At 47.8% G+C, this 10,172-nt stretch overlaps 1 protein-coding gene across 2 annotated transcripts; it reads left to right on the top strand.

The window, feature by feature from the left end:
* Positions 1-3,509: 3,509 nt before the first annotated feature.
* CALCB (calcitonin related polypeptide beta) lies at positions 3,510-9,427 on the top strand. 2 transcript variants are annotated; one of them, XM_043972889.1, is made up of 5 exons: positions 3,510-3,616; positions 5,392-5,487; positions 5,579-5,713; positions 8,576-8,754; positions 9,211-9,427. In XM_043972889.1, exons 2-4 carry the CDS (start codon positions 5,402-5,404, stop codon positions 8,727-8,729), a joined length of 375 nt encoding a protein of 124 aa, XP_043828824.1. In that variant the 5' UTR covers positions 3,510-3,616; positions 5,392-5,401; the 3' UTR covers positions 8,730-8,754; positions 9,211-9,427. The 2 variants fall into 2 exon arrangements, with proteins under 2 accessions (XP_043828824.1, XP_043828823.1); XM_043972888.1 differs by lacking the exons at positions 8,576-8,754; positions 9,211-9,427 and adding an exon at positions 6,795-7,182.
* The last annotated feature ends 745 nt before the right edge of the window (positions 9,428-10,172 follow it).

Raw genomic sequence — 10,172 nt, 5'->3', positions numbered from 1 at the left:
AATCAGTTAAGGAGCTGAGGACAGAGTCGGAAAGAGCCGCTCCCGGGCCCCTCTTTGTGCCCTTAGTTTCCAGCCTTTCTTCTAGGCGGAAGGACGGGGAGTCCCAGTGTGGAGGTGAGGGAGATAGTGAGAGAGGGATGCTTGGGCTGCTCCTAAATCAGAGGTCGGATGGTTGGGGGTGGGAGGTACGAAGAAGAGTAGCTTTCTAGGTTCCTAGGTCCAAGAATGAAGGGCATGCAAGGGCGGAATGAGTGAGTTCTTTCAAAGTAGAAACTTCCCGCTACACTTGGCAATCTGGAAATGACTATTGTAAAGACGCCTGGTCGGCCCCGGACGACCAGAGTGAGCAAATGTCCCCGACTTCCTTAACTGCCCAAAGGGACAGCTCCTGGTCTGGATGGAACCCCGGGCGCCCGGCGGGTTCGCCTTTTCACCTTTTTCCCTCCCGCTCAGCCAGCAGGGGAACATCTCCCTCGCCCCAATCCTCCGCAAAGTCGCCAGCCGTCTTTTCTTCCGGCGTTGGCCGAGTGCAAAGTGGGGTCAGGCGTCAAAGGGTTCCCAGCGCAGAGCTACCTCGGGGCACAGACAGACGGGCAGGCATATAGACAGACGGACATGCAGACGAATAGACATATAGACAGAGACTGCAGACATATAGCCAGACAGACATATAGACAGAGATGGACAAAGACATATAGACGAACGGCCGGAGACGGACGCCACGCCCCTGCACTTACGGTAGCGCAAAGCCCAACCGGGAGCAGAGGGGAAGCTGAAGCCGTCAAAATGCCACCTTAGTCCTCTTTCTGTCACAAACACTGGGAGGGTATTTGCAGAACCCAGGTGTGCTCGGGACCGACCTCATTCTCGAATTCATCTAACCTGCTGTTCATCTTGCTCCGGCTCAGGCCATAGCGCCGGCCGCGCCTCTGCTGCTCGCTCCTCACCCCGGGCTCCCGAGCGCGCGGTTCCCCGTCCTGCTCCCCGAAAGCCGCGGGTTAGCTCCTGCTCTCCCGGGGAGCGCTGCAGTCGGCCAGAGCCCAGGATGCTCGGATGCAGAGCGCGCACCGCACCCGCGCGCGCGTCCACTGCCAAACACACACATATTCCCAGGAGCGTTTACACACACACAGTCGTAGTCACCAAGGCGCACTAGCAAAGGAACAAGAGTCTGCTCAGCATCCCTTAGAGTATAGGTGACAAAAGTTAATTCTAGTACTGGACAGCCCGAGGTCCCTGCACCAGGGCGACGGGGAGGGGAGGGAAGGCAGGGAGACGGGCCGGCTCTGAGAAAACTCGCTTCTCCCTAGGTTGAGAACCGGCAAAGTGTGTGTGCAGGAGCGGGACTACTAACTGCTCACAACTTTCCGTCTCTAATCCGTTTGTTCCTTCCATCCCAAGGGCAGACTCTTGGAAGAAGCCGGTCCATCGTCCTAGACATGGGACCCGACTTGTGGGGAAGCACAGGGGGAGGTTACAGGGGGAGTAACAAAGGGGCGTTTCCTGCCCTCCCGGGCATTTCTGCAAAGAGACCCCCGAGGCATCCGGCCCCAGTGCAAACCGAGAGCTCTCGGACTCCGTATTGCGGAGGCAGCTGGAGCCGGAGGTAGGGGTTGCGTCGAGGAAGGATTTAGGGAGGTTAGCGCTTCAGCTATGACAGCTCCGGGGAGCTGCTGAAGCAATGCGCTTCTTTGCTGCCAGGAACCCCACCCTCTCAGAGTTTGGGGGAGCCGCCTGGGCTCAAGCCGGTGGGAAGTAGCCTTACCTTGTCCCACGTCCGCCATCCAGAGGAAGGGAGAAAGCAAGCCTGGAGATCCGGGAAGCTGGAGGGACTCGGGAGAACACACCAAGAGAAGCCAAAGCCTGGAGACTCAGCCCTTTAAATGCGGGGTGATCGGCGCTGGAGCTTCCCAAGAACAGATGAGACAACAGGATGGTCTCTCTTTTTCCTTTTCTCCTTGGGATGATTGCCTTCTCCAGAGCAAGAGCCCTGGAGCGAAGCTCACGGGGACACTCACGCAAAGGCACCGATAAGTGTTCTGCTTTCCAACAGGTTACCAGTGCATCCGAGGGCAGAGGTTCGACCCTGAGGAAGAGCAATCTGGAAGCTGAGGGGAACAGGTTTCCCTTTCTCTGGGGAGCCAGACGCTGACGGTGGGAGCCCGGCAAGCGTAGCTCAAGAGGCCTAGAGAATCCTTGCCTCTCTGGGTCAGTGGGAGAGAGAGACAGACACTCAGACTTAGTCCAGTCGGGGTGGGTTCCCCGAATACTTTGGGTGTCTGTGTCAGGGTCTGCTCCTTCGCTCTATGCTCCCTCTGAGTGGGTTCGGGCCGTACAGCTGTGCTGTAGAGCCGTTAATCTGGGTTCTAGTTGAAGCCATGACACTAATGATTAGATAAAGTCTGAATTCCCTTTGAATTCTGACCTTCACAGGGTCTGGCCTGATGTGGAGAGGGGCGTTGGTGTCCAATGAGGCTTAGGGAGTCTTACCTTGACTCCTGGGATCCCCAAAGTCAGATTACTTTTTAAAAAAAAAAAACTCATTAAATACTCTTTCCTTACACTCGACCAGCTAGATGCCTAATAAGCTAATGAAAGGGGGAAGGGCAGTGGAGTTGTAAACAAAACATTTTAGTCAATAGCAGCAAGTGCTAGTGGCTACATGGAAAGTTAAAAGAACCACTATATAAACCAACTATGGTGGTGGTGGTAGTGCTGGTGGTAGTGCTGGTGGTAAGAGTGGCATAGCCCCACAGAATGGGAGATCAGCTAGTTCAGTCTCCCTTTTTCATTCAGGACTCCTCACCACATTTTCCCTGTTAGCTATCCAGCCATGGACACTTTCATCCAAAAAATCCAGAGACCAGTAGGCTCAGAATGTCTCCAGCTACCAGGGCTTCTGGCTGCCTTAGCTGGCTTTTGGGCATGCTGCTCACAGCCCAGTCCCTGGTGTTATGTGATAGGCCTCTCTGCCCACAGTTAGGAGATGTAGTGAAAAAACATTGTTTTCACACAAACATTTTCTCAGTTACGGATCCCTTTGCAATGTATGTCTTTTTGCTATAGATGTCACTTGCATTAAGGACCTTCACTAATCTGTCCCATGAAGTGCCCGTTAAAAGAGATGTGGTCCTCACCTTGCCTTAGGAGGCCAGGAAAGTGTATCTTTCCATTACTCATGACGTCAAACAATCTCCCTTACTTTTAATTAACTTTTAGAGTTTTGCTCTTCCCTTCCCCAATTTTTCTTATCTTTCCCCCTCCCCCCTTCTCTCTCTCTCTCTTTTTCATTGCAATGACCTCAATGCAAATGTAAGCCTATGAAACAGGGAGATGTCTGGCATGGTTTGTGAATGGGATACTGGAATGACTGGAGGCTGACGTCATTTGAGCACCTAGGCTATCAAGTCCTACCTCAGATTGGTTGGTTTGGTCAAGATTGCCTTTGATTGGCTGGCAAGGACTGCTCAACCGCCTACACTCATCTGCCTGGCGGTAGATATAAACCAGGGAGGCTTCAGCATTGGACAGCAACAGGATTAGAAACTCAACTCAGGCAGAAAGGAACACCTCAGCTCCAAGGGCTGCAGTTCTTCAGGAAACCTTGATCTCCCAGGTAAGAGAACCTTTTCTCCTATCTAAAATTGTGTGTGTTATCTATGTATGTCTGTGAACTCTTTTCATAAACACTAACCTATATTGCGCTTTTAAAAATGCTTTACTGTCCAACTTTGTCTCTCTCTTGCTTGCTCTCTTGCTTCAGTGTTCTTTAGCAATTTTTCTGTTCAGAGAAGATTATTGTGCTTATGACATTCAAAAGGGATAGACTTTTTTTCCCCCTAAAGGGACAGAAAGTTCAAAAGATAATGTATATTACCACCTGTGGCTTGGCTACTGTGCTACCTGTGGCTTTTAAGAACCACCCCGGGAGCTGTCTTTCTTCAATGATTTTAGCTTTAATTTTAGAACAATTCTGGATTATGTCAAGTCAGCCCGAGCAAGGGTTTTGAAATGAGTGTATTTGCATTGAATTGTATTTGAGCAAGCAAAAAAAAAAAAAAAGATGGCTGAGAAAATGTAGCAGCCCAAATCACGAAGGTCTCACACAGACACAGACCCTTCTTTGCTATGAAAACAGTAGCAAGCTGCCTTTCCTGGCATCCCCAGCCAATATATCTGTATTCTTAATTATTTGATTATGGTTTGATGTGATTCTTAATTATCTGACCAGAAACAAATTTAACTCTAAGGCCCTGAAAACCAATTCTAAAGATGTTATTTGGAAAAGGAGGAAAGTCTATGAATGATTCCCTGAGTCTTTAGTACATGCTTCTTTAGACATTTTCTTAACTTTAATACGTTCTGGAGATATTTTTGTTTAAAAAATACTTGCTCAAATAAAAAATCCTATGTTGAATATCAGAGGGGGCACCAATCAGCTTGAATGAACTTACTTAAATGGGCAAATAACATGCTACCTATATGCGGTTTGTGCATTTTCCTGGGGCTAGCAGCATTTATTCTTAAGTAAAAATGAAAAGATGGGTAATTAATTGGAGAAATATTTTCTCAGTTAAATTCCCGGAAAGGACATATTCAAGACTCCTATTTAAGAAAGTCAGGGCAAGTCTTTAGTAAAGTTGACCTTTGAGGGCACCTGTTGAAATCAAGTCACAAAATGATCTGGCTGTAGAAGCAACCCCCCTACTTCCCATAAAAAGGCAAGGAATAGCTATTGAACATAGCTAATGAACAGCTTCTTATTCCTCAGTCTTTTAGAGGTATCTCAAATGAAGAGACTTACATGGCTTTTGCTGGACTCTCCTGTTCTCCATGACCATTGGCAGTGATAATACCAATCAGGGCAAAGAGAGATGCCCTGAGGGGAGTGGTGTTTTCTTAACACTAATGAGAATCCTTTCCCTTCCTACAGTGCTTCCAATCTCGAAAACATTTTCACAGCCATTAGCTCATTTGATCAGCCTTTTTAACTAGGAAGGGCAGGGCTTATTGTTACCATTCTGGAAAGAGCAAAGAAACAGAAGCTTGGGGAGGTGGTGACTCACTGCAGGATGTCCAAGGAGAACTAGGACTAGAACCTAGGTGTCTTAGCTCCCCACTCACTGTTCTTTCTTATCCATTATGGATGTAGTCATTGACATCCTTCCTCCTCCCCACAATAGCAAATAAACTCCTTGAGGGCAGAAACCATGGTTTTGCCTTTCTGTTCCAACTCTTAGCCCAGTGCTTGGAAAATATTAAGGGTTTAATAAATACGTTTCCACTATACTTGGAAGTCCCTCAATTTAAGTGAACTGTGAAGTAAGGGTTGGGGCGTGTTCGTGGTGTGATTCTAAGAGGCCAAAGGTTTCTGTTTCTCTCTTGTTCCAGAGAGGACACCATGATCCTCCTAAAGATCTCCTCCTTTTTGGCTTTCTTTGCCTTGGTTGTGTGCCAGATGGACAGCCTCCAGGCTGCTCCATTCAGGTAAGAGGAAGCCCCACCCCAGAAGCTTCCCCCACCCTCCCAGGAGCACTCTCCAGTGGCCTGTATTGCAGGAGTTCCCCTCTCCCCCTAGGCCTGGTTTTGAATCTGTCATGCCAGACCATGTGACTCTCAGCGATGATGAAGCTCGGCACCTGCTGAATGCTTTGGTGAAGGAGTTTGTGCAGATGAAAGCTGACGATCTGGATCAGGTGACTGAGGACAACAGGTAAGCTTTGCTGGCAGAGTACAAAACCAGTCAGGTGGGGGTTGCCCCCTTCCACCTGCCACAGCCCCAAACACTGATGCTCAACTTTTCCCTCCTGCTAACACAAGGGAGCTAATTTATTTTCCAAGCCAACCTGCAATGATGTTTACAAAAGAACACATCTGGCCAGAAGTTGCTCTAGGCTGTCCTTGTTATCCAGGAGATGGGGACCAGCTGTTATAGGTATCTACTGAAGGCAGAGTAAGAGGCAGCTGGCTCTAACTGCAGTCTGAGAGATGGAGGCCAGGCCCAAGGCAGGATTTCATGTGTGTGAAAGTTATTAAGAACTGGAACTAGACATTTGCTATCTCCTCTCGGAGATTCCCCCTTCTACGCCTATGGAATGAAGGATCCCACCCTTACCTATCAGAACTGGTTTAGGCATGGTCAACATGAAGTGTGGGGGATGAACACTATGACTTGATAAAAGTTTGCTGACCAATCCTGCCCCTTTAACCTACTTCCAATTATCTTTTTGCAAATCTTAATGACACACCAAAAATGTCACTAGAGGGTGAGTTGGACTTGGCAAAGAAAGGGCGATATTAAAATTTAGCAGTTTCACAGGTATGTTTGTAGATCAGGCCCAGCAGTTGCTCCTAGATTCTCTGTTGCAATGATGCATGCTGCCCAGAGGCATGGAGTCTAGCTCCAATTCCCCTCTTCCCCTTTCCTCAGCATCCTCCAGGCCAGAGGCATGTGAGCCCTTTGCATCCTCTTTAATGAAGTCCTAGTGCTGAGCATGATAGGCTGACAAGCATGATGAATGTCTTAGAAAAAAATTTTCCGTGCTAGCTCTAGGTCAAGGTGCATCTATTTACCCTTTCTTTTTCAACTGGCATTGTCTCTCACTCGGACTGTGTCCCCCTAACTCCGAGTATATGGTTTCTCTCTACAAAACCTCCCAAGCCCTATGATCCTGATGTCTTCCCTCTCTCCCCAACAACCTCAGCCCTTTGCATGAAATCAGTCTAAACTTAGCGTAAAGGGCAAACGCACGTTACCATCGCATGTTACCTTCTCGCATGTTTTTTCCCTGCAGCCTGGACAGACCTAGAGCTAAGCGGTGCAGTAATCTGAGTACCTGTTTGCTGGGCAAGCTCTCGCAGGAACTGCACAGGCTGCACACTTATACTCGCACTGACGTCGGGGCTCGAACACCTGGCAAGAAACGGGATGTGCTGAGCGACCTGGAGAATGACCGTTATGAGGATGCCCTGGGGAACAACTAGACTCGCTTGGCTTTCTGCCTTTTCCCATGTTCTCTTCTTAACTTCCTATCTCCTTTCCTTCCTTCCTGTCTTTACCTTGATGCACGTATTGTTTTAAAAAATACGATGTCTGTTTCTGCTGTGTTCACTAGATACAATTGCTGACAGAGAATATTTGAGGCTTTAGAGTGAGAAGGGCAAAGGTCATGCACAAATGAAGTCAGGCTCAGACTTTTACCTAATCAGTGAATCAATCTGAAAATGCTGCCAGGGGTACAACTCCTCATCTAGGACCTTTCAGCCTTTGGTTTCACATTGTACTGCTGGGCACAGCTTCCCTGCTTAGCCATGTTGAATAAACCTTTTTTAAAAGGCTCACAGCTGTCATGTTGATTGCTTTGGTCTTGTTCCCTTTCCCCCTCTCCCTCAAATCTTATGGTCTCATTGAGAGTTAGACTCAAGGGACCTCAGAGTTAGTCTGAGTTCATAGATGGCTGAACACACTATTTGGCCAAAAGCTTTTCCTGTAGCTCAGCCTTTGGGACAAGCCTGGGCTATAGAGCAGGTAAGCAAGGACTCATTGAAAGGTGACTCAGCAATCTCTGTGCTTATGGGGACCCCTTCAGGTAAGGCCTTTTCCCTATGGTATGTGGCTGGGGGTGTGGCCCTGGGGAAGTCAGTGGAGAGGCTGAAAGGATGCGACTCTCCTTGCTCTTGTGTGTTATGGGAGCTGTGCGTGTTTATTACAGGAAGGGCACAAAAGAGAGATGTGCTGAGATGTTTGGATCAGCTACAAGTAGATTGCTATATCTAACTGAGCAATGGCACCAGAGATTGCTCTTCTTATTCTTAGGTCTTTACTGAACAAGGTTCTTGGGGAGGGGGAGAGGGGAAGGCAGGGCAGGGAGGAGAACCCGTGGAGAGCCCAGCAAAAAAGAAAAGAATTTTAGCCTGTGGGTGATGGTATAAAGTAGGCTCTGCATTTTTCACTGTAGAATCCCAGAAATCATGGGAGGTGTGGTAAAAAGTTTTAACAGTCGGTTAGATAATGGAGAGACGCCAGTTTTTTTTTTTTTTAGGACCACCCTTTTGGGGAGGAGACCAACAGCATGAGCTATGCACACCAGTCCGCCTGCGACGCACGCCAGATTGCCTGCTGAGCACTCGATTTCCGGGGTGCGAGCTTAAAAGGAGAGAACAGAAGTGGGGCCCTTTTTCCTGCTCCGATGGTCTCCTGGCTGCGCTGCACAGACAGACGTGGACTGGAGTTTGACTCGGCCTGGCTCTCAGTTAACAGCACGCACTTGACTCGGTCTCTCTCCCCAAAGGGGTGGTCCTAAAAAAAAAAAAAACCTGGTGTCTCTCCATTATCTAACTGACTGTTAAAACTTTTTACCACAGAGGAGTACCTCAAAGGGGCTCTAGGGAACATCTTCCTTCTCAGGAGTCCTCATTATGATCTTCAGTGCTGGTAACCAAGTTTAGAGCAACCCCCTATTGTTATGCCATATTGTAGCTTTAACCTACTCTGGCTTCTGCATCTCCCCATAGTAAGGCCCAAACGGGGTCCTTGGGGTAGAGGCTGACACTTCTTTTTCCTTCTGAAAATCAGCATTACTGCTCAGAAGCGAGGCTGCAACACTGCCACCTGTGTGACCCACCGGCTGGCCGATTTCCTAAGCAGGTCAGGAGGAGTGGCCAAGAGTGACTTCGTGCCAACCAACGTCGGGGCTAAAGCATTCGGCAGACGACGGAGAGACATCTAGGTATCAGGCTGAACCCAGGAGGATGGTGAGTGCTAAGATCAAGGCAGCTTCACTGTGGAGGGGGTTTCCTTATGCCTTCATTTCTTAGGATTACAGGATCCAGAGCTAGAGGAGAAGTAAGAGGTCACTTCGTGCAACCTGATCATTCTATAGAAGAAATTGGGGAGCCATGAGATATTAAGTAACTTGCTCGATGTCACATTGGTCGAAAGTTCTAGAGCCAGTTCTGACTCCAAATCCATCAGTTCTTTCTATGGAGTTGAGGAAGAGAGGGAGGTTGGGCTGAATGCCCACTAAGGTTCCTGCCAACTCTGAGATTCCAGCATTCTTTTCCAATCTAATTTTATTCCAAACCCAAAGGTTATTATTGTTAAAAACAGTATTTTCAAAAATAAGATTTGCTTCTTCCAAGTCCTAGCTGGGAGTGGAAGCTATTGGGTCAGTGATTGCAGGCTAGTAACCAGAGCTTGTTCTTTTCCAGATCACCAAGAAACTGAATCTCCATGGCTAACTTAATTTTTAATGAAAGCAACTTTCTTCCATGAAGCTTGAAGGCCACGTGGATGCTCTGAGTTTTTTTTGCCTCCTCCTAGAAATGGATGAGGGTTTTTCTTTGTCCAAAACTGCTGTCATGTATAATATGAAATGAGCTAATTCTGGTTAATTATTGTACATTCTTTTTTATATGCAATTCTATTTCAAATAAAATATCATAGCAGCTTGTACTGTTGGTCTCTTGAGTTCTCAGTTGCAACTCAGCCCGGTCTATTGGTCCGGATAGCCCCTGAAGGTAACTGTCTCCCAGGAAACCCAAGCTCTCTCAGATGGGAAGGGGGGGGGTGACCTCAATGGAGGACCAATAGGTGATTGGTTTTATGGTTTTACATATCATATCACATATATATATATATATATAAATATATATATATAATTTTATGGTGAGCTTGAGAAAGAAATCTTGTTTGGTGTGTGAGCTACAGCAAGGTTTAAAAAAGGTCATATATTTCACATACACTTGAATTACACTCTTAGCCTCCCATTTATGGCTCTATCAGGGGTGGTTTGTCTCAAGGGAGTGTTCTTCCTCCCAGGTTCTCCACAGTGGTCACATAACTCTGCCTCTTCCCTAGGCCGTGACCGTGGGACCGGAAGGTCTAGGGGAAAGCTCATCTTAGCTAACCCAATTCTGTTAGCCTATGTCATTCTGAAAGGAACCCTTCCCTACCCCACAGGACACACGCCGTTTGTAACTCCCTTCTTTCCCTTCCTCTTTCCTTTGTGGTATAGTGAAAAAATCACTAAGCTTGATGCCTGGGGGGTGGGGGGAGAAGAAATTGGTCTCCCAGTTTCAACACTTATTGTTACATACACACACACACACACACACACACACACACACACACACACACAGCCCTTTAGAAATACTCCATGGGCTAGAGTCTG

This window comes from Dromiciops gliroides, chromosome 6, assembly GCF_019393635.1.
Source record: "Dromiciops gliroides isolate mDroGli1 chromosome 6, mDroGli1.pri, whole genome shotgun sequence".
NCBI classification, from domain to species: Eukaryota; Metazoa; Chordata; class Mammalia; order Microbiotheria; family Microbiotheriidae; genus Dromiciops; species Dromiciops gliroides.
Note: the sequence above shows the minus strand (reverse complement) of the source record. Positions and strands in the feature narration are given on the sequence as shown.

Coding starts and splice junctions, on each gene's coding strand:
- CALCB (XM_043972888.1), top strand. CDS start 5,402: ATGATCCTCCTAAAGATCTCCTCCTTTTTGGCTTTCTTTGCCTTGGTT. Junction 5,488..5,578: donor CTCCAGGCTGCTCCATTCAG/GTAAGAGGAAGC, acceptor CTCTCCCCCTAG/GCCTGGTTTTGAATCTGTCA. Junction 5,714..6,794: donor CAGGTGACTGAGGACAACAG/GTAAGCTTTGCT, acceptor TTTTCCCTGCAG/CCTGGACAGACCTAGAGCTA.